The sequence below is a fragment of the Aspergillus brunneoviolaceus genome (genome assembly GCF_003184695.1).
Source record: "Aspergillus brunneoviolaceus CBS 621.78 unplaced genomic scaffold BO95scaffold_12, whole genome shotgun sequence".
In the NCBI taxonomy this organism is placed as follows: domain Eukaryota; kingdom Fungi; phylum Ascomycota; class Eurotiomycetes; order Eurotiales; family Aspergillaceae; genus Aspergillus; species Aspergillus brunneoviolaceus.
This window is the reverse complement of record NW_020290742.1, coordinates 311,555-335,814: the sequence shown is the minus strand read 5'-3', so window position 1 is coordinate 335,814 and position 24,260 is coordinate 311,555. Positions and strand designations below refer to the sequence as shown.

Sequence of the window (24,260 nt, the reverse complement as noted above, 5' to 3'; positions counted from 1 at the left end):
CCCGCTCCTCCCCTCAATCTTATCTCATCGCCTCCTCCATCTCCCGCTTATCTCGGACACTCTCCGAGATATAGTTACTTCGTCACGGGCTTTTATTTGGCTGCTCCTTGCAAAATGGGTGGTTATCGGTCCTCGCTCGTGGAGGACACTGCTTTCGGCAGCTTGGTCCGGGTTGAGCACGCTTATCAGCTATGGGTGCCACCGATTTCCACAGAGCAAATCTCCAATGATGATGGGTTGAAGGCCATGCTTCGAGGAACTATGGGGAAATGCCCAGTACCTTATCTCAGGATAATAGAGGGGAGGCTGTCGAGGCGGGCTGCCTTGGGAGTATTTAAGGCATCCCTCATTTCTCGAGTGGTCTTTCAGGAACCATCTATATCACCATACATTCATCCAAATGGCGGCAATCAATCCCCCTCAACAGAGAGTCAAGCACAAGGAAAAGGAGAAGCCCCCTCCCGTGAACGTATCCAAAGCCGACGACGTGGAAGTCGGCGAGGTCTCCTCGCTGGACGAGGCAGAGCTCTTCCTCCACGAGCATGGCGTCTCCCGCGACCAACTCCAGGCCATGCTCGACGATCCCATCCGGACGAGGAAGCTGAGACGACGTATCGATCTGATCCTGCTCCCGCTCATGTGCGGCACATACTGTCTCCAATACATCGACAAGCAGGTGCGTGTCTCCCGCGTGCACAATGGCGTCGTGCTAAGTCTGCGCAGGCCTTATCATACAGTGCGGTGTTCGACTTGTTCACCGACGCCCACATCGACAGCAACCAGTACAGCTGGCTTGCCAGTATCTTTTACTTTGGTAGCGTGCTCCCGTCCCGTGGTATGCTGGCGGGTCGCTGACGGGGGTCAGGGTATCTGTTCTGGGAGTACCCGGCCAGCTACATTGCACAGCGGCTGCCGATTGGCACCGTTGTGTCGAGTTTCGTGTGAGTGCGTCGCCGAGACACGGAGGTGTGCAAGCTAACGAGGCGTAGGATCGCCTGGGGCGCGATTCTCATGATCACCGCGGTCTGCCACGATTTCACTGGGATGGCGGTGTGTCGGTTCTTGCTGGGGTGCTTTGAATGTATGTTCCTCCTGTGTACTGTACCATACCGTAGGCAGACCTAGCTGACACTTCGTAGCGCCAATCACGCCGTGTTTCATGATGATCGTGGGCATGTGGTACGTTCGTCAAGAGCAGCCCTTCCGCGCGGGAATCTTCTACTGCTGCAACGGGGTGGGATCGATGGTATGCTGGCCTTTGTGGAATCTGCAGTCGACCTGAGACTCACTGACTGTGTAGGTCGGTGGACTGATCACCTACGGCATCGGCCAGGTGGACGGCTTTCCCGTCTGGCGCGCCGTATTCCTCATCTGCGGCGGGGCGACCATCCTCTGGGGGATCCTCATGCTGCTCTTCCTGCCGAATAGCATCCTCTCCTCGAAACGCTTCTCCGTGGAAGAGAAGATCATGCTCATTGGTCGCGGGAAGCAGAACCAGACTGTACGTCCGTCCCATCCCGATGTTGAGGGTGAATTGTTAATCGGATGGCTCAGGGTATCCTCAACCGCTCGATCAAGTGGTACCAGATCCGCGAAGCCCTCATCGACCCGCAAGTCTGGCTGTTGTTCCTATTCACTCTGCTCAACGAGACCGTCAACGGAGGTGTAGCCAACGTACGTCCTCTCCCCTCGCCTCGGAAGCTGACGACATGGAATACGAGATCCTAATCCCTTGAGGGAAACAGTTCGGCAAACTCATCATCCGCGGCCTAGTCTCCAGCTCCCTGCTAACCACCGTCCTGAGCATCCCCCAAGGCGCCTTCCAGGTCCTCTTCATCCTCTCGGGCACATACCTCTCCTCGCGCTTCAAGAACATCCGCACGCTCATCATGGCCGTGTACCTGATCCCGACGGTGATCGGCGTCTGTCTCCTCTGGAAGCTTTCGCGGACGAATCGCTACGGCGTGTTGTTCGGATATTACATCGTAAGTGCCCTCCCCCCCCCTTTCTTACTTGACACGAAACCCAACCCCAACCATCATGCCAGGTGGGATCCTTCGTCACCTCGCTCGTCCTCGCGCTGCAAATGCCCTCCAGCAACATGGGCGGCTACACCAAGCGCGTCACGGCCACCGCGTTCGTGTTCCTCGCGTACTGCATCGGGAACATCATCGGCCCGCACGCGTTCCTGGCGGAGGAGGCGCCCGTCTACGCGACGGGGTGTAAGTTGATCCTGGCGTGTGCGCTGTGTCAGATGGCGATTGCGGGGCTGTTGCGGGTGCTGTTGGCGCGGAGGAATCGTCGGCGCGAGCTGGATGTCGCAGTCGTCGCCGAAAGAGGAGAAGAAGAGGAGGAAGAAGAGGTGATGGCCGATCGGACGGATTTCGAGGTATGTCTGCTGCCTTTTACCTGTGCTTGCTCAGACTACAGTTCCCAGCTAACGGATGTGTGGGGCGTGCGTGTGTAGAATCCTCAATTCCGCTATGTTCTCTAAACATTGAACCCACCGCATCTAAACATACACACAACCCAATCCCCTCCTCTACAAGAGATAGAAAATCACATAGGCAACCCCGCCATCTCCCCGACCTTCCAATACCGTCTCATATTCTCCGCCCGCAACGCCTCCACCTCCTGGTCGAGGTGCTCAAACAACACCGTCCCAAACCCCTCCAACAACCGCTTCACCTCCCCGCGCTCCAGATCCGTCTCCCCCCGCCGACACCCCTCCAGGTACCGCTCCAGCGCATCCATCCCCCGGTGGATCACCTTATGCTGGCCGACCAGGCTCAGCTCGCGTCGGAACTCGGGCATCCGGCGCGCCAGCACGGGGAAGATGTGCCGCTCCTCGATCGTGTGGTGCATCGTGAGGTGGTGGCAGAATTCCAGGCCCAGGGTGATCAGGGCTTTCGGGGGCAGGGTGTGTTTTTGGGTGGCTGGGGCGCACGCGGTTTGGAGGGTTGCGTAGGTGTGGCGGAAGTGGGTGTGCTTGTTTTTTTGGATGTTAGTATTGGGATGGTGGGGGGGAAGTGGTAAAGTGTTCGGTACGGGTAAGGTAGGGTCAGGTGGTGTGTTGTGTTGTATGGTGGATGGATACATATAGTTGAGTTGTTGTGTACTGGTACTCAGCGGGGAGATAACCCAGTAACCCGCGGGGGAGGAGGGTAGGGTAGGGTAGGTAAGGTAGAGAGAGGGAACACCATAAGATATCTGCACGATTTCCCCGGGGACCATACAAACTGATCCATATGCTCCGCCAACCGATTATACACCCGGAACTCCTTCGCGGAGAGCGGCGGGAGGGGGGCCTCCTCTGCTTCCGCGGGCGGCTGCTCACCGGGCTTGGGCTTGGAGGAGTCGGGTGTAGCTTGCGCAGCAGCAGGCGGCGGCGGCGGCATGGTGGCTATCTTCCGTTGATAAGGCACACACTCAAGGGAAACGCGCGCGGGGACTATCAGTGCTGGTCTGCGCGAGCGAGCAGCAGCAGCAGCAGCAGCAGGGCGAGTGAGGCGGGAAATACTAAAGCGTGGTCGTGCAGTGAAGCGCATGGGATTCGAATCGGAGAGATTGTCAGCAATTGTAAGCAGGAGATTAGAATATTGATTATGATTGTGATTATGATTGTGATTATGATTTGGATTAGTATGGGGGCTGATGCGGTTGGATAAGAGAGAAAAACTACAGACTTTCGGCAGTTGGAGGCGTCCGTCAGGGACCGGGGCCGTGGGGCAGGGGTTGGATTGGGCTTAGTGTGATGTGGATGGGTGGGCTGGGCGGTCTGCAGAGAGCTAAGGACCGGAGGGCTAGTGGTGTGAATTGCCGGCAGAATAAAGGAAGGGGATTCAAGCACCTCCACTGGGCAGACACCGGAGGCTACTCCGATATTGACCGCCCTTTTTTATGCTAGACTAAAGTACCATACACTGAACCCATTCAGAACTGGGAATTCCCAGTCTGCAAAAGATCTCCAATGTCCAATGAACAGTTCTGAAAGTATTTTAGCACGAAAAGACAATACAATCTTCCACAAAAATTGTCATGGACAATGTACTCTCCGTAGTACCATCCCCCCCAAATCACCGAATCAATTCACCACCACCACCACCAGAAAGCTCCCCAAATCCCAATCCCAATCCCAATCCCAATCCCAATCCCACTCCCCATAGGCATAAGACATGGACATCGTCCGCGTCAGCTGGGTCCTCCACCCTATTAGTACCGCCCGCGCCCGCGCCCGCCCGCAGTTATCCGAACCCTCCTCCTGCGCGACAACCCCGCTCGACAAGCAGACAGATCTGATCCAAGTGTGCATCGACTTCCGCCACTACACCAAGGGAACACAGACGACGGCCCGATTCTGGGACCGGGTGGCTGATGACTTCCGCCAGGTTTTGGGTCGGACCACCATGACCCCCGCGGCGGTCGAGCAAGTGGTCCGCGCGATCGAGGACGACTACGTGCGTTGGGTCGAGGCGTGGGGGCAGGGCCGGGCGGCGGACAGGGGTTCGGAGTACGAGGGGTGGTTGGGGATGTGGTTGAGGGGGCGGGATGGGTTTTATGCGAAAATCGCGGCGGCGCGGGAGGAGGAGGAGGAAGAGGCGCAAGAGCGCCGCGATCAACTAGCCATGCTTCGTATGCCTCATGAGAAACGTCGCTTTATGGCCTCCAAGGCCTCCGAGGCCTCCGACGAGGTGCCACACAAAAGACAGAGGCGCGCAAACCCGGAAGAATCTGAGAGGGCGCGCTTATTTCGCGTGATTGCTGACTCGTTGGAAGCTGAAAGCTCTTCCGAGCGCAAAGTGAAAGAGATGGAACACGAGATGAAAACCATGCAGCACAAGTTGGATAGGATGAACCACAAGATAGGCCTTATTCTAAAACATATCAAAAAATAGTGCAGATATGGAGATCTTGGAGAACTTTTCGGCCCAAACTCCTGCCGTACAACCACAATGTCAAGAAGCGGAATATACAATGGACATGTCAACTAAAAGATGGAAATCGAGATATCAATTCATTAGAACTACCTATGTTTACAGTATGTTCCAGGTCCTCAATGGATGTTTGCCATCGCAACAGTTAAGTTGCAAGACACACATCTAGTACGTCGCTGGGCGAGAATTTCTCGTTTCAATTTCAGCACTTCTTCGGCACAACCACAGTCATGGACAGGCTGGGTTGCAATTTGACATCCGTGCTAGGGAACCTAAAAGAAAAGAGAATAAGGTGTCAGGTCAATGTATTAAAGTATGGCGGTCATGGCGACGAAATAAGGTATAGAACATGAGCCAGCCGCGGTCACTGGGTAAGTATCAAGACATGTCGTAACTCCGTAGAAGATATTGGAACAATCTACAGTTCCTGGTGGGCGAGCTCATTAATATTCTCGGGCGGCCGGAAGTTGCCCTTCCTGAGCTCTTGCCATGCGAGATCGAACCGCGCACCCAACATCCAAGCCGTGCCAATCTACAACAGTCAGTAAACAATCGTGTGAGAGACCGAGAAGGACATACCATAACAACCGAGACGATGATCACAATCACCAGCATGAGGCCCATCATAAAGCACACATCCTGGCGCGTGTCGGCCTCCTCCTCTCTCTTCTTACGCTCAGCCTCAGTCATCTCACCGGTGATACGACGCTTAGCCACCTCGGCGGACTGGGTGGGGAAGATCGTCTCAATCCACTTCTCAATCTGCCAAGTATTAGCAAGAGCTCACTTGAACCAAGGGGAGTCAACATACCCGTCCGCAGACCAGACTGATCTTCAGGAAGTTGGGATCCTTAGGAGTGTTCTTCTTGTGGATCCGACGGGCGTAGACACGGAAGGTGTCACTCAGTACCCGCAGGTTCTGGGTGGATTCGAACATGAGCTTGCACGCCTCACCCTTGGTGATCTTGATGTTTCTTTCGAAGATCGCCGGGTTGCGGAAGCACAGCTCCAGGGTAGCGATGGCCATGGACTGCGGGATGGCACAGAAGTTGAAGATACTCTGCTCCCGGAGACCAGCCAGATAGAACAGGCAGTCCTCCACATGTTCCAATGCGTTTAAGACCATCTCGGAGCCGCAGTTAAGCGCTGCCTCGCGATGCTGTGGGTCAAACAGATCGTCAAAGTTGGTGACGTGCTTCGACCAAATTTCTTTGGGCCAGAAGCGACGCTTGTCGTCATTGTCCTCTCGGACGTCACGGATGATGTTGGTCTTCTGCAGGAAGAGACCCATCGACTTGTGCAGACGAGTCCGCTCCAGGAGAGCCGGATTGGCAAACTCGGCCTCGACAAACAGACGCGTCAAGCCTTCGCCCACCAGGCCAGCCACGTACCAGCAGTATTCATCGTACTCGGCCGTGGTCTTGACGCTGGCGTCCTCGAATTCGGCCTTCCGGCAGTAGTCGGCCATACCGTTGCCCATCTTATCGGTTATGTCCTTCACGATCGCCTGATAGGCCGGCTTCATGTTCTTGAATTCCGTGATGACATTGTGAAACTGAACCAGCAGCTCACGGTCCTTCTCCTCGGGGCGGTTGCCGGTGAAGGTCCAGCCATCCTGCTCAAGGAAATCTTTGAAGCCGCGGAGGAGAGGCTCCTTGGTCTCCAGAGGGATCGAGGTGTCATCTTCGATGGTGTCCAAGCCGCGCAGGACCAGGTAGAAAATGCAGACCGGCAGCAGCAACTCGGGATGCAACTCCTTGATGACGGCGCTGAAGCTGCGACTGGTCAAGTCGAGGAATTTGAAGCAGGCCTTCTGGGTTTCGGTCTCGTCCTTCTCATTGCGTTCGTGAACGGGTGAGTGCCAGACTTTCCTATTACCACGGGCACGGACCCCTTCGTAAGCGTTGGCACAAACACACGACCCATCATCACCGCTCAAGGACGTGAGCCAGTACTAACCATTGCACTATCGACCTCAATTCTGAGGGGTGAAAGGTGTAGTAGAAGATGTTCGAAGCGAGGCCCATTGTGAAGACTGAAAAAACGACGGGGTATTACGACCGGCGAAAAGCCAGATTGACAACGTGAGGCAAGGATTATATTATGGGGTCAACAACAGCAGCAGACCAAACAGTAGTGAATCAAGTGACCGAATCAACGGGAACCCAGAAGATTGCAATGATAATCGTGGTACAATAATGTACAGACAGCTATGAGCGAATGGCCTCAGTAGCAGCAAAGGGGACGCGGAGAGAATGAGACGGAGGGGGAGGGGAAAGACGGGAGGAAGGAGGAAGGAGGAAGAAGGGAAAGTCTGGAGAGGAGGATGGAGAGAGAGAGAGAGGGAGGGAGGGAAATTAAATTGGGCGTAAAAAAGGGGGTGGGAGGAGGGAGGGAGAGAGTGAGAGAAGAAGAAGAAGAGAAGAGAAGAGAAGAGGAGAAAAAAAAACAGTTGGTGGAAGAAAAGGTGGTGGATGGAGAGGAAGAAGCGAACAGGAGAAAACCAAACGAGGCAATTCATTTTTCCCGCGCCGAGAAAGAGAGAAGAAGCGGTGCAAAGATGCAAACATCGCCTCTGACTGGCTCCGATGAGCCCCCGGGGGGCTGTGACCCGGTATTTACCGCATCCTTCGCCCGAGACTTGGCAGAGAGCGGGTCTTGTTGCCTCTTGTTGCTCCGTTGTGACCATACGTGACGGTACCTCTACCGCAACAGAGACCAAAAAAACATCGATCGCTCCCCCGCCATGACGAAAGGGTCGTCGCAAGGCATCCATCTGCCTTTCTCATGAAAAAATAGTCCCAATCTGACTCTACAACTGGTTGAGCTTCTACCTTCACAGATCAGATCTTGTGTGGTAGTTGACAACTTACCCTGCAGCAGCCTCTCCCAAGACAGACTACGGCTGCATCTCTCCCCCTCTCCGCTGGCTGTTCTTGCTGCAGCCCAAAACCGATAGCCAAATCATCATCCCTCGCGTGGTCGGGTAAAAGCTTTGCTTCATCCCACTATGGTTGTCGACACTACATACTACGACGCCCTTGGCGTTCCTCCCACTGCGACCGAGCTGGAGATCAAGAAGGCCTACCGGAAGTTGGCTATCGTCACCCATCCTGGTTCGTCCGCGTGGCCCTGTGTTGTCAGCCCTCGAGCGAACTGACCCCTTGGCAGATAAGAACCCCGGCGATGAAACTGCACATGCGCGCTTCCAGGCGGTGAGAACGACCCTCGAGAGATAACCCCGCTGATACTAATCCTGCCCGGGCTTGACTAGATTGGAGAAGCCTACCAAGTTCTCAGCGATGAAGAATTACGCAAACGCTACGACAAGTTTGGCAAGGAGGATGCCGTCCCCGGCGGCGGTTTCGGTAAGTCGACGACGGCACAAGATACGCGGACAGCACTGACTCTGGTCTTCCAGAGGACCCGGCGGAATTCTTCAGCATGATCTTCGGTGGCAGTGCGTTTGTCGATCTCATCGGTGAGATCTCGCTGATGAAGGACCTGACCGCGACAATGGATATCACCATGCAACAGATGGAGGAGGAAGAACTGGCCGCCTCCGCCGAGGAGAAACTCAACATTCACGATGAGGAGCAAGCCGCTCGCGCCTCTGCCGAGGGTACGACGCCAACCGCCACTGAGTCCCCGGCCGCCGCACCCGAGAAGCCCGCCGCTGAAAAGCCCACCGCTGAGAAGCCCGCCGCGCCCACCTCTTCCAGCTCCGGTGCTAGCACGCCCCGCCGCTTCATGGGCCAGCAGGCCATCATGGACAAGTCCGAGGAGGAAGCGCGCATGGAGGCAGCCGGTCTGTCTCAGGAAGAGAAGGAGCTGCGCAAGAAGGAGAAGAAGAAGGGACTGTCGAAGGAACAACAGGAGCGGCTGGCAGCCTACGAGCTGGAACGGAAGAAGGCCCGCGAGGAGCGTGTCAACACCCTGGCCACCAAGCTGATTGACAAGATCAGCGTGTGGACGGAGACCGACAAGGGCGCGGACGTCACCCGCGCCTTCGAGGAGAAGATCCGCCTGGAGGTGGAGAACCTGAAGATGGAATCGTTCGGTTTGGAGATCCTGCATGCGATCGGCGCCACCTACGTGCAGAAGGCTACGTCCTTCCTCAAGTCGCAGAAGTTCTTGGGTATTTCCGGCTTCTTCTCGCGCCTGAAGGACAAGGGCACTCTCGCCAAGGAGACCTGGACGACTATCTCGACCGCCATCGATGCGCAGATGACGATGGAGGAGATGGCCAAGTTGGAGGAGCGCGGTGGAGAGGACTGGACAGACGAGAAGAAGGCCGAGTATGAGAAGAAGGTGACTGGTAAGATCCTGGCGGCCGCCTGGCGTGGCAGCAAGTTCGAGATCCAGAGCGTGTTGCGGGATGTCTGCGACCAGGTCCTCGGCGATAAGCGCGTGAAGCTGGACAAGCGTGTTGAGCGCGCCCACGCTTTGGTGATTGCGGGCAACATTTACTCCAAGGTGGGTGGCGATCTACTTGCGCAGTTATCATGGAAGCTAATTTGAACTACAGGCCGAACGTGACCCCGAGGAGGAGGGTGACTTTATGGCATTCGAGCAGTTGATGGCCGAGTCAATGACGAAGAAGGGCAAGGATGAGAAGAAGAAGAAGGGCAAGCACGGGCATTTCCACCACCACCACGAGGAGGAGGCCGAGGCCACGGCTGCTTAGTTCTACTTGTGCATGTGTATTGATTTTGTCCCAGTATAAGGCTGTCTGGTTCCGACTGGATCCTTGGTTGGATATGGGATGTTTCTCTGTAGCGACTGGTATTTTGATTTTTCCACGCGCACCGACGATGTGACCCACCCATACTTAGATGGATTTTAATAGATTGCTTTTGCTTGAGGAGGTGATGTGGTGCTTAGAGTAGGGATGATCCAGAGCGGTGCTGATTTTGATGTGCCCTGGTAAGATAGTAAAAAAGTGAGAGTTGCCTTCCCAACCCCGTCGAGTTGTTGTGCCTGCAGATTTCCCAGCCTCCCGACATCGGGGCTTCTGCCTGATAAGCTTTGCGCCTTCTTGCTCCCGTTCGCAGGTTGAGTCCACCGTCCATCCATCTGCAACTAGTGCCAAGTCTAAATAATTTATCTCCTATCAAGGTCCCCCGCACGCGACCAGCTACCGTGTTTGGATTACTCCTCCCCACTGTTGGCCGTCTAGCTGGAATGTAACCAGTTTCTGCTGCCCTTGATACGGCGGAGCTCCGCGTCTTTTGTCCGACAATTGACTCCATTGATCGTCACAATCCTTCTTGCGTCGCCCGCCCGCCCCGTTATGGACGGCGGTATATAACCCTAACTTCCCCCGCCTGCTGCAAGATGACTCCGAGACCTCCCCGGCTGTGTCATCGTACGACCCGCGCCTCCCTCTTCATACCCCTCGGCCTGCTCCTCCTGGCTCTGAACCTCATCCCCTCCTCAATGCTGCTCTCCTCCACCCAGATGATCCTGGCCACCGTGGGCGCCAGCGCGGCTGCTCTGCCCAGCACATCATCCGCCGCAGCCTCCGCACCGACGGGCTCCGCCCTACCCGCTGGCTTCGACATCACCGCATACTGGGGCAACCTGAGCCCCTACAAAGATGGCCCCGGGTTCAACGTCTCAACCGGCGTCCCGCTGGGCTGCGAACTCTCGCAGGTGCACGTCCTGCACCGCCACGCCCAGCGGTACCCGACGCCGTATGCTCTCGACGGCCTCAGCATGGAGGCCTTCGCGCAGAAGCTCCAGAACTACAGCCTGCAGCACCCCAACGAGACGCTGGGCACCGGCCCTCTGGCCTTTCTGAATGACTGGAAATACCTCATGGGTGAGGACCTTCTGCTGCCCTCCGGCGCGGCCACCGAGGCGACCTCCGGGGCCAACTTCTGGAACAAATACGGCCGGCCGCTGTTCCGCGCCCCGGCCGGTCTCGCGGACTGGGATCCGTCGTTGAACGTGTATCCGAACGGGACGCAGCGGCCCAAGCCCATCTTCCGGACGACAGGACAGGCGCGGATTCTCGAGAGCGCGCGGTGGTGGTTGAGTACGTATCTCCCTTTTACCAACCCGACCATTCCCCCATGTTTCCGTTAGGTCATGTACTAACAGCCCCGATCCAACAAGGTGGATTCTTCAGCAGCACGAACGCCAACAACTCCGCCAGCCAATACGACCTAGTGATCATCCCGGAGACGAGCGGCTACAACAACACCCTAGCAGCGACCTGTCCCGAAGCGCAGTACGAGGGGTGAGTACCGTAGTTTCAAACCATCCATCCCTCTTTCCCCCCTCAAACCCAAAACTAACCCCCCCGGTCCAAAAAAAAAAGGGACACCTCCGCCGAAACCTTCCTGACCAAAACCACCCCGGCAATCCTCAACCGCCTGACCCCCTACCTCCCGCGCCACCTCGCCTCGACGCTCACCCCCCTCGACATCCTCAGCATGCTGAACCTGTGCCCCTACGAAACCGCCGTCCTAGGCAGCTCCGCCTGGTGCCCGCTCTTCACGGCCTCCGACTGGGAAACCTTCGCCTACGCCCTCGACCTCCAGTTCTACGGCGACTACGGCTTCGGCGCCGCCTCGGGCCGCGCGCAGGGCCTCGGCTGGGTGCTCGAGCTGGCCGCCCGCCTCAACAACACCCTCATCACCACGCCCGCGGCCAACATCAACCTCACCTACGACTCGTCCCCCGAAACCTTCCCGCTGCATCAGAAGCTGTACATGGACATGTCGCACGACGACGTGATCGTCTCCGTGCTGGCCGCGCTGGGCGTCGAGTATTTCAACTTCGGCGCCGCCGGGTTGCCCGGCAATGTGAGTGTGCCGCCACCCCGCAACTTCCGGTTGAATGAGGTGGCGCCGTTTGGGGCGCATCTGGTCGCGGAGGTGTGGTCGTGTCCTGCGGGCCGGGAGCGGGTGTTGGGTGGGGAGACCTTGTATGTGAATCCGACGGTGAAGGGGGTGGTGGAGGCGGAGGATTGGATTAGGTTTGTGTTGAATGGGAGGGCTGTGCCGCTGGGGGGCGTGAGTGGGTGCGAGGGTGATGATAGTCAAGATGGGTTTTGTTTGGTGGAGGGGTTGGTGGGCGGTGTTGCGGAGATGGTCAGGTTGGCGGAGTATGATAGGGCTTGTTTGGGGAATGGGACCGCTGGTAAGGGCGGGCAGGTGGGCGATGGACGGCCGGAGTAGTTGCAGTGGTAACGTTATAACTTACTGGTGGATGGATGGAAGTTGGTGTTTGTGGTGGACGAGTAGGGTGGAAGAAGGTATGGTGAGGACGATGATGAGTCAGTCCATGGTTTTAGAAATGAGATGCGGTGGAGATAAGACCGTTGATCTGGACCCCGGAAAACTCGCAGGAAGTAGAATGAATCCATTCGATCTCGATTCTATGGATAATGTCTAAACGCTGGGGTATCTAGTAACAGTAACAGTAACGGTAACAGTACCAGAGCAAGTTGCTGATCAGCCGGCCAACACAAATCAATCTATCGCTATCGCTTGTAACACACAGAAGCAAAAAAGACTAAATGCCAGCTTTAGTCGCGGTCCACAAACGCTCTCTCCGAATGCTGCAATCGAAGTCGAAGCCAGGGTAGAATATTAAGTATTAAGTAGAAGGGAAAAAAAACGACGCTTGTACGGGCAGCTCATCGTTAATGGTTGGATGGCTCTTCGTCGGAGAGCTCCTCGTCCGACAGCCCCTCCTCGGAAAGATCCTCGTCCGACCGCGTCCTGTCGGACAAGTCTTCAGAGGTACTGGGGCTCGGGAGTGCAGGCACCACGTACTCCGGGTCGTTGGGGTCATGCATGTCCTCGGGCGCGAGCACCCGACCGCCCAGTTGTACGTCGCCCACATGGACCCGGTACTCGAGCGCCCGCTGGCCCTCCTTGATGAGCTCCTCGGTCCACCCCAGGCACCGCTTCAGGCTCTGGTTCATCCGTTGGCTGTCGGCGAGCAGCTCCTGGTGTTTGGCCAGGTCGAGCAGGAACCGTTTCTCATCCCGTGTCCGATGGCTCGCATCCGGCTCAACCTGCGAGTCGGCCGGACTGAGCACGCCTGAATCAGCCATGGAATCCTCCTCGTCGCTCAAGTCCGACAACTCCTGCGGCGACGACCGGGTTGACGACCGCTCGCTGTGGGCGTCGTCGATCTCGCTGTGAATGGATAGCGTGGCAGACGCAGATCGCGACGACTGCGCCATGGACAACCGTCCCGAGCGGCTGAGGCGTCGGTACCGTCGTAGTTCCGCGTTCTGCTTGCGCATCTCGCGCTCCAGGGTTCGGTTGATGGCCAGCAGTGACGAGCTTCTGATTTCCAGATCCAGAATCCTCCGCTCGGTCCGCGCATTCAATGCTACGTCGTTGGAGGCTTGACCACCGCTTTCTGATTTCGACGGACTCTGCATTCCGGAGCCATGTGTGTCAACCGACGCGATCGACCCATTGCTGAAGACGCGAGGACGAAGACCTGGCAACGGATCGGTAGCTATAGCGCTGGTGTCGAGCTTGGGTTCGGAGGGAGATATGATCAACGGGCTGGGTCGGAGGCCTTCTTTGTGGGGGTGAGGCATGGCGAGTGGGGCACCATTAGGGGCACCGTTGTTTGCCGAGTCCACGCTGGACGATTTGAGGTGGCGCACGGCGGGGACAGGTCGGGCGGAGACATTGCTCAATGGAGGGCTTTGAGGCTGTACACTGGGTTCTAGGGGCTCTTCCAATTGTGAGCTGACCTGAGATGCAACGCCGTCGGAAAGGCGGGGGTTTGAGTTCACCCGAGCGGGTCGTAGTCGCGGTGAGGGAGAGGCAGGCTTGGACGAAACCACAGAGCGAGACAGCGATCGACGCTTGTACGAAGTAGGTCCTGTGCCAATATCACTCATCGGCGCTTGTCTTTCCTCTTGTCCGTTTGCGTAGACGAATGTAGTCGCGGAGGCCGATTTGCCCACCAGTTTGGGCCGGACCTCGATCGTCTCGGATGACGAAATTGTGGATCGGGCATCACTGGCGTGGAAGAACATGGGAGATGCAGACGCATTCTCGGAGGATATATGAGGTCGTGCGAGATGGTTGGACTCTCCTGCCACTGTTTTGGTTCGGGCAATCTTCGGGGCTTCCAGCATGCCTCCCCGGACTGGGCTCCGCTCGGTGCGGAACCGCCCCTGATGCCCCCCCTGAGCCACGCTGGGTTGGGCCCAGGACACATGTAGTGAGCTCGTCCCATTCGAGGAGAGATTATTCGGCGAAGCAGTCGAACCGTCTCTTCTGCTGGCGCGGGAACCGGATCGAGGGGTCACGTTGGCACTGAGGAGGGAGGGTTCCGGCTCCCGCCGACCAGGGGCCGAGGAGGGATGCTCGGAGGGGGTCGACCGGTTAGGGGTGCGATATCCGCCTGGCGTGGCTAGTCGAGGAGTCAAAGGAGATTGAGATTTAGTTTGGGTGCGATGGAAGGATGCACTGAGGGCAGGGGTAAGGGGTTTGGCGAGATGGCCATGGGATTGTTTATCGGAGGTCATAGTTGCTGCAATCGAGGGGCGGCAGGAAAGGAGGGCGACTTATGGCATTGCGATGCTCCAGGAAGTTCTGAAGCATGATGGCACCAGCCGGCCACGGATCGCAAATTCAAAAGAAGGCCGTCAGTCAGGGTGAGGCAAGGTGAAGATGGGAAAAAGATAAGCGAGGCGAAAAGAAAAGAGAATTCGTGTGGGTTGTTGGGAGGGGGGAGGGGGGAGTGGTGAAAAGTGGGTGGAGTTAGTGGTGGTTTAGTTGCTGCCGACGGCGAGTTGTTGGCAGCAGTCAGTCAGTCATAATTAATGAAGAGTTTAAAGTAAAGTAGAATGTTTTGGCCGAGCAAAACAATCCCCGCCCAATCCGGTTAGCTTTCCTCCTCCGCCGCCCGCCTTTCGTTTCACCGCCGCTATTATTATCCATTCAACCCTCTTCTTCTTCTTCATCTTCTTCCTTCTCCCCTTTCGAAAGATAATCGACAGCTAATCGAACCTCAGATGGAGCTGCTGATACAAGGCGTACCATCACCAGCCGATCTGGACCACACACCAGATCACGGCCCGATGCCTCCCAGCCTCCGCCAACCCCTCGCGCATTGCATGGGCTGATGCAATTGACCCCCGATCGAGCCCGAAGCTTTATCCAGCTTAGTCACTTGGTGGCTACGACGATCACCCCATAGTATCATATCACTGCGGCCGTTGTTATGGACTTCTTCGCCCGGGATCCCCTCATTCCCTCCGTGAGGCTCGCGAGTTGATCCGATCAGATCAGGGACGCAGTTGACCCCGGTTTACCTCTGATCTCATGGGGAATGCCCGATCGGCCCATGTGTAGTGCACGTGATTCCCCCCTCCACTATGGCAGCCACGCAAGGGATGCATGGTCCTTCACCTCTGACGCCTGCGTCATCTGACACTCCGGATTTCTTGATTCTGGCGCCGAATCTGGGGTGGGAATGTGGTGTGCCAAGCTGATGGAGTTGTCTCTTCAAAGGGATAACATAGCCAGCTTAAATACCAACTATTGCCAGGACAAACCATCCTCCTGGTTGCTGATTGACTTCTTGCGCCCGTAGCGTTGCATTTGCTTCCGGATGTTCGTTATCCACCTAGATAAGGTGTCTGTCTCTGGTTAATGCCCGCTTGGTTCCTGGGGTTCCGGCCAAGTTCCGCCTCTGCGCAATGATCTTGGAGGATTAATTCAGTAGTGGTCGCCCGATCCCACAGAAGTACAAAGTCTATCAATAGAGCATATTGGCCACAGGCTTTATGCTCATCGAGATGGTTGAGCCTCCAGAGATGCATAATCTTACTACCTCACCAACCAAATTCTTGGATACAACCAAGCAATTGAAGAATATCATTGCTCCATTTGACTCTTGTAGTCAGGCCCAAACTTACGTTGCCGACACACTATCTATTTACTTACGTGTATTCTCACCATAACTGGTTGCTTGTGCCGCTCGACTTCCCAAGATTCAGACTGTCATTCATCACAAATCTCTTCAGAGCTAAGACACGAATTCAAGTGGTACCTGCCCGTAACTAATACGGGGGAAGCATTCTGACTGTGGCTTATCTTGCAGAAGGTCTAGGGCTGGGTGTGCAACAACCGCCGCAACGTCGGCGTCGGAATCGGGTTAGAGCCAAACACTCGATGAAGATATTACCGCTGCAAGATAGTCACTGTGAATTAGCGTGGCGGGCGTTGTTGCGCTTCAGAGTCTTATGGCGTGCTTATTTTTCTTTTCGTTGCCCCCTCATAATCTTGCAGCGACCATGAACTTGCTTGTCATTTCCGTTTTGCAACGTGCTTCTAGGATTTGCCTAAGTCGAACATCGAAATTCAGAAGAACCGGATTTCAAGATGACAATCGGCAGCACACCCTCGAGCGAGGATCGCGTGCAGAGTATCCTTCAACGCCAGCTGGACGGATTACCTGCCACACCCTCTGCAAATCGCACGGTGTTTGACTACGTGGGAAAATTGGATTTGCTTCTGATTGGAATCAGTACTTTGGCGGCCATAGTCGCTGGGGCACTCAACCCTCTACTTACTGTTGTCTACGGTCTGGTGGTTAGGTCTTTCCAGAAGCATGCGAACGGCGTGGACGATGGCGCAAATCTCTCCTCCAATGTGTCGAAACTCGCGCTGTACAACGTCTACCTCGGGATAGCCGAGTTCGTCCTCATCTACATTGCGACAGTGGGCTTCTATCACACAGGCGAGCGCATCACCCGGAACTTGCGTCGTGTATACTTGAGGGCGATCATCCGGCAGAATATCGCATTCTTCGACACGCTGAGTCCCGGGGAGTTCACCGCACGTATCACGTCCGACATGAACGTCATTCAGGAAGGCATTACTAGCAAAATTTCAACCTTCTTGACGGCCTTGGCTACTTTCGCCTCGGCTGTTGTGATTGCGTTCTTTGAGTACTGGAAACTAGCTTTGATGCTGATCTCAACTTCCCTCCTCATTGGCGGGGCTGAGTTTCTAGGGGCTATGTATGCTTTGAAATTCAGTCGACGGAGCTCAGCGGCTTTGAATCAGGGAGCCTCTGTCGTAGAGGAAACCATCAGCTCTATCCGACATGTTGCTGCGTACGGGATCCAGAGTGCCATGCGTGAGCGATATCTGAAGCATCTTGACTTGGGCGAGACTTGGGGGCTCAAAGCACGATTGTCGGTAACGTTTATGATCGGGACCATGAATTCAGTACCGTATCTTAGCTACGCTTTGGCCTTTTGGCAAGGGTCCCGCTACGTTGTCACTGGGGAGATGAGTGGGTCAGCCGTGGTCACAACGACCATGGCCATCATCATCGCTTCGTTCGCTGTTGGTCGGGTGGCTCCCAGTGCAGAGTCAATGGTCAAAAGTGTAGTACATGCCGGAGTCATTATGAAAGCTATTGCTCGCCAATCTCCCCTGGATCCACTGACCACGGAGGGACGAACCCTATCAGACGTACACGGCGACGTTGAGTTTCACGATATCAGCCTGGTATATCCATCACGGCAGTCGGTGCAGGTTCTCGATCAGGTATCTCTGCACTTCCCGGCAAACAAGACGACGGCTATAGTCGGAGCATCTGGCTGCGGAAAGAGTAGCATAGTCGGGCTTTTGGAACGGTTCTATGAGCCAACTGGTGGTTATATCAGTGGGTAGCCACACCATGGATATCATCATTCATTTATCTAATCTCTATATAGCATTGGACGGTGTCGATATCACGCACCTCAACTTACGTTGGCTGCGACAGCAAATGTCCTATGTGGTGCAGGAGCCGGTCCTATTCAACAGGAGTATCTTCGACAATATCCTCCTGGGACTGAATGATCTGGGACAACATAGAACTATGCTTGAGGCGAGAGAGCTGGTGCATGCCGCGGCGAAAGTCGCCCATGCCCACGATTTCATCATGACTTTGCCGCAAGGGTATCACACTGAAGTGGGTACGAAGGGCCTGCAATTGTCTGGCGGTCAACGGCAACGCATATGTATCGCAAGATCAGTCATCAGCAATCCGAAGATTCTACTGCTGGATGAGGCTACATCTGCCCTTGACTCGAAGTTCGAGAAGGCAGTTCAGCTGGCTTTGGACTCAGCTGCCAGGAATCGAACGACAATTGTCATTGCTCACAGGTTGTCGACCATACGAAACGCCGACAACATCATTGTTATGGGTAAGGGAGTCATTCTTGAACAAGGAGCACATGAAGATTTGATGGCCCTAAAAGGTGCCTATGCACAACTCGTAGAGGCACAGCAGGTTGACAGTGCCACGGACGGGGGGGCAAATGGGCGTCTCTCAAGTACTGAAGACGATGCTTCGAGTGATGGCAAGGCTGGGCCCTGTGAAGTGTCGGAAACAGTCAACTTTCATCACGACGACTATCTCGCCAATGATCATGGACCACTTCATGACTCCAGACCTTCATTCAGAACCTACTTTCGAGTGGTGCGCAAGCTCAATAGAGAAGAGGTTGCAATAGTACTCACTGGACTTCTACTGTGCAATCTTACGGGATTTGTGGTTCCAACGTGAGTACTTGCGCATGCTGTCTGAAAAGCGGCTAACATGTAGAAGGCAAGCTGTTTTCTTTGCTGAATCGATCAGTGCTATCACTCTTGACTCTACGAGATATAGCAAGCTTCGCCATGATATCGACTTTTGGTCCTTACTTTTCGTGATCCTTTCTATCTTTGCCTTCATCACATGGATAAGCCAAGGGATCTGCTTTTCCCGGTCTACAGAGCGACTCACACACAAAACCCGAGACCAAACATTCCAGTCCATCATCCGTCAAGACATAGCGTTCTTTGATGAGAAGAGAAACTCCCCTGGAGCGCTGACGTCGTTCGTCTCGACCACGGCCACTGACATTACCGGCCTGAGCGGGCCCATCATCGGCTCCAGCCTCACCTTCATCGCAGCCCTGGCCATAGGCATCACTGTCTCGCTCATCACGGGCTGGAAGCTCGCTCTCGTCTGCATCGCGACGATCCCCATAGTGGCAGGATGCGGCTATGTTCGCCTCCGCGTTCTCGCACTGTTCGACCAGCGGGTCCGCAAAACGCACGAAGAGGCCGCTATCTACGCGACGGAGATCATAACGACGATCCGATCGGTCGCTTCCCTCACTCTCGAGGAGTACTTCCTGGACGAGTATACGGCCATCCTCTCGCGCTCGGCTGCTCAGTCCATGCGATCGATCCTCAAAGCCTCGGCCCTGTACGCCGCGTCGCATTCATTCACCTTCTTCTGCGGCGCCCTCGCCTTCTGGTACGGCGGCACACTCCTCGCCAAAGACGAGTACACCATCCTCCAATTCTACGTCTGCTTCGGCGCCCTGATCTCGGGCGCTCAAATCGCCGGCGCGGTGGTCTCCTACGCGCCCGACATGAGCAAAGCGCTGCACGCGGGCCAAGAGATCGACCGCCTCCTCAACCGGGCCGCGCAAATCAACACTCAGGAGCACCATCAACATCCCACGATAGACCACTACGGCGCCATCGAATTCCAAAACGTCACCTTCCACTACCCCTCCCGACCCGCGCACCCCGTCCTCCAGAACTTCTCCCTCACCATCTACCCGGGCCAATTCATCGCGCTGGTCGGACCCAGCGGCTCCGGCAAGACCACCGTCCTCCAACTCCTAGAGCGGTTCTACACCCCCACCGCCGGCCAAATCCTGCTGAACGGCGTCGATATCTCGCACCTGGACGTCACCAAATACCGCCAGACCTTCTCGCTAGTCAGCCAAGAACCCGTCCTGTACGACGGGACCATCCGCGAGAATCTCCTCCTCTGCGGTGCCGACCGCCCGCTCGATGACGAGGATTTACTGAGGGTGTGCAAGGAGGCCAATCTCTATGATTTCGTCGTCTCGCTTCCGTACGTTCACCCCAGCCCTGGGGCCTCCACCAAAATTTAGGAAATAGCCATCGGCATCCGAACGCTAACAAAGAAGGAAAACAGCTCCGGCCTCGACACCCCCCTCGGCACAGCAGGGACCATGCTCAGCGGCGGCCAGCGACAGCGTCTGGCGCTCGCGCGGGGCCTGCTCCGGATCAACAGCCCCGTGCTGCTCCTGGACGAGGCGACGGCGGCGCTGGACGGCGCGTCGGAGCGCGTGGTGCAGGAGGCGCTGGATCGGGCGGCCACACGGAAAACGACGGTGGCGGTCGCGCATCGGCTGCGGACGGTGCAGCGCGCGAATATGATTGTTGTGATGGAGCGGGGGAGGGTGGTGGAGTCTGGGAGGCATGGGGAGTTGATGGCCCGGAGGGGGATTTATGCGGAGTTGGTGGGGATGCAGCGGTTCGAGGGGGTTTAGAATGTCTGGCAGTTTGGTTGTTGCGCTTGATCTCGGTTTGCGCTTCTTTGATAGCAGGGCAGTGGATGCATGCGGGTGTATGAAGATTTCTTTTTGAAAGTATATAGGCGTGCTTGGTAGATCTCAGCACGGGAAGAGAAGGGTTTTAACCACCTCAATGCTCAATACTGGGAGGTTGCACCACTCTCTTTCCTCTTCCCTGCTTCCATATATACACTGTGTTTGCTCTTTGTGAAACATGGTTTCGATCCGTATACCAACTTTAGCCCGTTTGCCCACGCTCAACCAGAGGAGAATGAAAGTCATCTATACTTATTCCGAGTTACATCCGATTCACATTTCCAACACTCCACTTGTCCACCGTAAATCCACATCTCCATCGTTAGAGGACAATATACAACATGCTACGTGTGTGGATATTGGAAGACTGTCGGCCGAAGGCACAAAAGCCGGGGCCATTGCCCAAATCCCTGTATGCATGCCCCCCCCCCCCCCCCCCCGGCAACAATAGGGCTGCGGTGATGTAGTGGTATTAGTATTGCAGAGCCCCCTTGGCCTGGAGCGAAGTGGGCGTGCAGAGTCTGGGTTTGAGGCCCGGCCGCGGTATTGCTTTTGGGATTCTTGTTGCCGAGGGAAGGCGTTGTGGGGGCTTTGTTGGTGATTGATGCAGGGTTTGGATGTATGTTTGGGGGTATGGGTGGGGCTTGTGGGTCGGGTGTGAATGTCTTGCTGTGAGTGATCATTGAATTTGTGGTGTTAGAGGGTAGAGACGGTGGTGTTGGAATAGTTTGGAAGGAGGGCAAAGGGGGGGAAGGAGGTAGAACTTGACGAAGGAGAAATAGAAGAGGAGAAAGAAGGACGACAGAAAAGAGGCAGAAGTGCGGACAAGGGCATGTCTGCAAAGTCGAATGCTTTGTTGGCCGATTCCTCGAGCTCCCGTCTAGATCGTACTTGATTCACCACGGTTTTTGGGGCCCTGGAGAAAGGGCGTCCTAAAGGAGTGCTGAGAAGGAATTGTCTATACAGAGTACTCAACGAATGTTTGGCTTCTTCACCACGTCAGCAGCACGATACGGCACGCCAGGCTCCTGCCTGCCACGGCCCATTGGTAGTCACCCAATGGAGACAGAAGCTCAGTCATATGGACATCCTGCCAGGCCAGGTCCGGCTGAAATGCGCTCGACGTCTAGAACTACTCCAGGCCTTGTTCGGGTTCATGCCTTGCAGCCTTATCAAGTACCCATTGCGAAGGCCCAGGCATGCATCCACAGAAACAACAGCTTACGGGAAAAGGGTAACAGATCGCGAGTAAGCCCATGCCTGAAGCGGAGCGCACTAGCCTTGCGCTTCGAAGAGTCTTGAGCTAGGTGGTCTGATTGTCAACTTGTGAACGGTTGGTCCACATATTGAAGACGGTATATACAGGAAAGGAGATCCCAGTACATGCCTACCAACGCGACATCCGTCCCACCCTGTAGGGTCTAGACCCTAATGCGATGGAGTGGAAGTGTGCAACGATGGTAGGCACTTTGCATGATAGGGACACCAGGCCGTACGAGATAACATGGGTAAGCACGGAACATTCTCGAGCATCACTATCCATGACTCGACGAGTAGTTTGCGTGAGAAGATAACCGACGGAAGCTCACGAGGTCAGAGTTGGAGTGTTGGTCTAATGTCATCCGACTCTCGGCCGTGATCCCTTGCTTCTCCATCGCGACAAGGCAAGGTATGGAAACAAGAATAGCATGTGTTCGTTATGCATGCCAATTCTATTTCGAATCCTAATCGACATCGCTAGCTCTTCTGCCCTGGGTCGTTCCAATCGGAGCAATGCGGCCTGTTGGGGCTATTAATTAACAACAAGTGACTAGGCAGTAGCGGCATCAAGGACTGCAACGGTACTATAAATTGTGGCACAGACAGTGAAGCGAAGACTAGTCCGGAGGGGTTCTGGAGTTCATGCAAGTCTCACCATCGCTCAAAATAAATGCCACTAATTTGCATCCTGGTTAACCCGCATACTTAGTCCTGCGGGTTAAAAATATCCCTAATTTCGCTGAGTTCGGCGATGCGCTAAGCCCAACCAACAGGTTTTTACCTGCGCAAGAGCAACGAACTCCGGGCTAAGCAGACTAAGTGTCCATTTGAGGAGTATTAATAGGATGATTGTCAATTCAGCCCACCAATCATCCGTCAAAGGAGGGGTTTCCAACAGGTTGGTTCTGGCAGCTACACAGCCCTCGGCTGGGGTTGACAGCGGCGACGCTCCATGCCAATGGACCGTTTCAAGTGGGTGTCAAAGTAGCAAACCGTTTCAACCCAACCGCGTGCTGGTCAAACAACGTGACAGCTGCGGACTAAAAAACCTCATGGCCACGCGAGAACAATACTTAAGGACATCATGCACATCACTTTTGCCCGAGTGAGACATTGCCATTGTTCTCGGCAGCCATGTCAATGGCTTCAGCGGCAAACTACCAGGCAAGCGCCACGCTGACCCCCTGCTCGAGCCTCATCGACAAGGAGCTACCCCACAAGACGGCCGTGGAAGATCCTGCCACGGAGCAACTGGCATTCGCCCTGTTCGAGGAGAAGGTTCTAAAGAGACTCGAACATGTGGTACGCTTGTACAATGCGGGGAAACCGCTTTTCCCCCGAGCGCTGCTGGAAGACCTTGACCGGCAAATCGAAGAAGGCAGGGAGGAGATCCGCATCAAGGACTTCGATGACGTGGTAAGCACGTATAGCCGGAGTGTCCCTGCTGTATGCTTGGACCTGGCGTGAGTCTCCGTTCATATGGGTTGCGTTGTTGTCAGGCCGGGTCTAATCAGCGACAGAACAACATACTGCATCGGATATAGCAGCATCCAAGTGCTTACCCATATCCACCCTTCCTGTGCAACGATGATGTTCAAGGACCCGCCCCCAGTGTCCATTCTGTATACCCGCCACCCCGAAGTTGCTGAAGGTAACATCGAAATGCTTGGTCCGGTTTTTGTCAAGATGCGCGAACGGTGGCAGGAGAGCGAGACATGCCAAGAGCTGGTATCCCACCTAACGACCCTGCGCTTCTCCCTCCCCATTCACAAAATTGTGGCGTTTGGTCTGGGGACACTGGGTAAGACGCAAAATGGACGGTTCTCCACACGGTCACATGTTCAGCATGCGGCAGTGGAAACGATGGCGACCATTCTGGCCAAAAGTGGGGTCAGTGGAGGCAAGAGGATCGACTGCTACTTCCAAGATCCATGGTATGATGAAAACGATGTCAGGTTCCTGCACAGTATAGGCTTCCAACCACTGAACGACCCAAAGGGGTTCCTGGAGATTGACGAACATACCTTGGTGTTTTCGGTCAGCCCCAACGTACCTGTGAAGCAGATTGTCGCTGACCTCCAGTGGCCCGGTGCCATGATCTGGAATACTGTGTGCGGAGAAGAGGAGAGAAAGCAGTGGAAGAGGCGGTTGAGGAATGGCGAAGAGTTCTGGTTGGGGTAAGTAGTGCCTTGTTGCCTGGGTGCCTGGGGGAATCGGTTCGGTTTGTGCTGATTGATTGATGGATGTTGATGTGGTACTACAGCCCGCTCGCCACGGATCCCGACTCGGACCGCGTTTGTGAGATGATCACCCACTATCAGAAATTCGCATTGCACGACCCGAAGGACTATTTCGGGGACCTCTCAATCTACGTCAGGCATTGATGTATGTGGCTTGCTAGTACCGATTTGCCTCTCTCCCTCCCTGTGTGTGTGTGTTCGTGTTGAATGAGTAGAATATATCTTCTATGACGCGCATTGCTTTCATGCACGTATAACTTGCTAGCACCAATGGAATTAAAAAGTATCTGAGTCCCTGCTCTACTTACATGTGGAATTCTTTGAGATTTGGCTGGTAGGCGCTAAATTTGACCGTGCCAGCAGTACCATTATGCACTGGCAAGGATGATCGATGCCTGAGGCTTGAAGCAGCACAAC

General features: G+C 55.3%; 9 protein-coding genes across 9 annotated transcripts; 6 read left to right on the top strand and 3 right to left on the bottom strand.

Moving 5' to 3' along the window:
• Positions 1-42: 42 nt before the first annotated feature.
• BO95DRAFT_512010 (putative MFS transporter) lies at positions 43-2,494 on the top strand (the record flags this gene model as incomplete). The annotated part of the gene is made up of 10 exons (XM_025591483.1): positions 43-676; positions 724-814; positions 866-941; positions 990-1,081; positions 1,140-1,246; positions 1,301-1,501; positions 1,555-1,674; positions 1,746-1,985; positions 2,048-2,389; positions 2,468-2,494. The coding sequence occupies exons 1-10, from the start codon at positions 401-403 to the stop codon at positions 2,492-2,494; spliced, it is 1,572 nt and encodes a 523-aa protein (XP_025445391.1). The 5' UTR covers positions 43-400.
• BO95DRAFT_439977 (hemerythrin domain-containing protein) lies at positions 2,466-3,712 on the bottom strand. Its single transcript, XM_025585850.1, has 2 exons — positions 3,237-3,712; positions 2,466-2,988 (listed from the first exon to the last, which is right to left on the bottom strand). Exons 1-2 carry the CDS (start codon positions 3,396-3,398, stop codon positions 2,560-2,562), a joined length of 591 nt encoding a protein of 196 aa, XP_025445390.1. The 5' UTR covers positions 3,399-3,712; the 3' UTR covers positions 2,466-2,559.
• Positions 3,713-4,175: 463 nt separating this feature from the next.
• On the top strand, positions 4,176-4,895 carry BO95DRAFT_429086 (uncharacterized protein; the record flags this gene model as incomplete). Its single annotated transcript, XM_025584876.1, has 1 exon — positions 4,176-4,895. One exon carries the CDS (start codon positions 4,176-4,178, stop codon positions 4,893-4,895), a length of 720 nt encoding a protein of 239 aa, XP_025445389.1.
• Positions 4,896-5,002: 107 nt separating this feature from the next.
• Positions 5,003-7,332, bottom strand: erg9 (bifunctional farnesyl-diphosphate farnesyltransferase/squalene synthase). Its single transcript, XM_025585849.1, has 4 exons — positions 6,894-7,332; positions 5,746-6,805; positions 5,514-5,696; positions 5,003-5,466 (listed from the first exon to the last, which is right to left on the bottom strand). Exons 1-4 carry the CDS (start codon positions 6,959-6,961, stop codon positions 5,353-5,355), a joined length of 1,425 nt encoding a protein of 474 aa, XP_025445388.1. The 5' UTR covers positions 6,962-7,332; the 3' UTR covers positions 5,003-5,352.
• Positions 7,333-7,703: 371 nt separating this feature from the next.
• BO95DRAFT_439975 (DnaJ domain protein) lies at positions 7,704-9,803 on the top strand. The gene is made up of 5 exons (XM_025585848.1): positions 7,704-8,050; positions 8,106-8,149; positions 8,209-8,302; positions 8,356-9,410; positions 9,463-9,803. Exons 1-5 carry the CDS (start codon positions 7,945-7,947, stop codon positions 9,619-9,621), a joined length of 1,458 nt encoding a protein of 485 aa, XP_025445387.1. The 5' UTR covers positions 7,704-7,944; the 3' UTR covers positions 9,622-9,803.
• A 223-nt stretch (positions 9,804-10,026) lies between these two features.
• Positions 10,027-12,295, top strand: BO95DRAFT_439974 (histidine phosphatase family protein). Its single transcript, XM_025585847.1, has 3 exons — positions 10,027-10,974; positions 11,055-11,178; positions 11,260-12,295. Exons 1-3 carry the CDS (start codon positions 10,374-10,376, stop codon positions 12,119-12,121), a joined length of 1,587 nt encoding a protein of 528 aa, XP_025445386.1. The 5' UTR covers positions 10,027-10,373; the 3' UTR covers positions 12,122-12,295.
• A 293-nt stretch (positions 12,296-12,588) lies between these two features.
• Positions 12,589-14,976, bottom strand: BO95DRAFT_471440 (uncharacterized protein; the record flags this gene model as incomplete). The annotated part of the gene is made up of 3 exons (XM_025589591.1): positions 14,488-14,976; positions 12,722-14,453; positions 12,589-12,667 (listed from the first exon to the last, which is right to left on the bottom strand). Exons 1-3 carry the CDS (start codon positions 14,522-14,524, stop codon positions 12,589-12,591), a joined length of 1,848 nt encoding a protein of 615 aa, XP_025445385.1. The 5' UTR covers positions 14,525-14,976.
• A 1,333-nt stretch (positions 14,977-16,309) lies between these two features.
• Positions 16,310-20,541, top strand: BO95DRAFT_471438 (multidrug resistance protein; the record flags this gene model as incomplete). Its single annotated transcript, XM_025589590.1, has 4 exons — positions 16,310-17,603; positions 17,656-18,487; positions 18,534-19,845; positions 19,882-20,541. 4 exons carry the CDS (start codon positions 16,310-16,312, stop codon positions 20,281-20,283), a joined length of 3,840 nt encoding a protein of 1,279 aa, XP_025445384.1. The 3' UTR covers positions 20,284-20,541.
• A 2,202-nt stretch (positions 20,542-22,743) lies between these two features.
• BO95DRAFT_355994 (SRR1 family protein) lies at positions 22,744-23,987 on the top strand (the record flags this gene model as incomplete). Its single annotated transcript, XM_025582280.1, has 3 exons — positions 22,744-23,066; positions 23,124-23,780; positions 23,867-23,987. The coding sequence occupies 3 exons, from the start codon at positions 22,744-22,746 to the stop codon at positions 23,985-23,987; spliced, it is 1,101 nt and encodes a 366-aa protein (XP_025445383.1).
• Positions 23,988-24,260: the final 273 nt, after the last annotated feature.

What these genes read in the sequence shown, in the direction of transcription:
- BO95DRAFT_439977 (XM_025585850.1), bottom strand. Translation starts at nt 3,398, where the DNA reads ATGCCGCCGCCGCCGCCTGCTGCTGCGCAAGCTACACCCGACTCCTCC. An exon ending in CGGAGCATATGGATCAGTTT is followed by an intron (nt 2,989 to 3,236) that starts GTATGGTCCCCG and finishes CAAAAAAACAAG; the next exon opens with CACACCCACTTCCGCCACAC.
- erg9 (XM_025585849.1), bottom strand. Translation starts at nt 6,961, where the DNA reads ATGGGCCTCGCTTCGAACATCTTCTACTACACCTTTCACCCCTCAGAA. An exon ending in TCAGTCTGGTCTGCGGACGG is followed by an intron (nt 5,697 to 5,745) that starts GTATGTTGACTC and finishes AATACTTGGCAG; the next exon opens with ATTGAGAAGTGGATTGAGAC. An exon ending in TCATCGTCTCGGTTGTTATG is followed by an intron (nt 5,467 to 5,513) that starts GTATGTCCTTCT and finishes TGACTGTTGTAG; the next exon opens with ATTGGCACGGCTTGGATGTT.
- BO95DRAFT_439975 (XM_025585848.1), top strand. Translation starts at nt 7,945, where the DNA reads ATGGTTGTCGACACTACATACTACGACGCCCTTGGCGTTCCTCCCACT. An exon ending in GGCTATCGTCACCCATCCTG is followed by an intron (nt 8,051 to 8,105) that starts GTTCGTCCGCGT and finishes ACCCCTTGGCAG; the next exon opens with ATAAGAACCCCGGCGATGAA. An exon ending in CGTCCCCGGCGGCGGTTTCG is followed by an intron (nt 8,303 to 8,355) that starts GTAAGTCGACGA and finishes CTGGTCTTCCAG; the next exon opens with AGGACCCGGCGGAATTCTTC.
- BO95DRAFT_439974 (XM_025585847.1), top strand. Translation starts at nt 10,374, where the DNA reads ATGCTGCTCTCCTCCACCCAGATGATCCTGGCCACCGTGGGCGCCAGC. An exon ending in GAGCGCGCGGTGGTGGTTGA is followed by an intron (nt 10,975 to 11,054) that starts GTACGTATCTCC and finishes CGATCCAACAAG; the next exon opens with GTGGATTCTTCAGCAGCACG. An exon ending in CCCGAAGCGCAGTACGAGGG is followed by an intron (nt 11,179 to 11,259) that starts GTGAGTACCGTA and finishes CAAAAAAAAAAG; the next exon opens with GGACACCTCCGCCGAAACCT.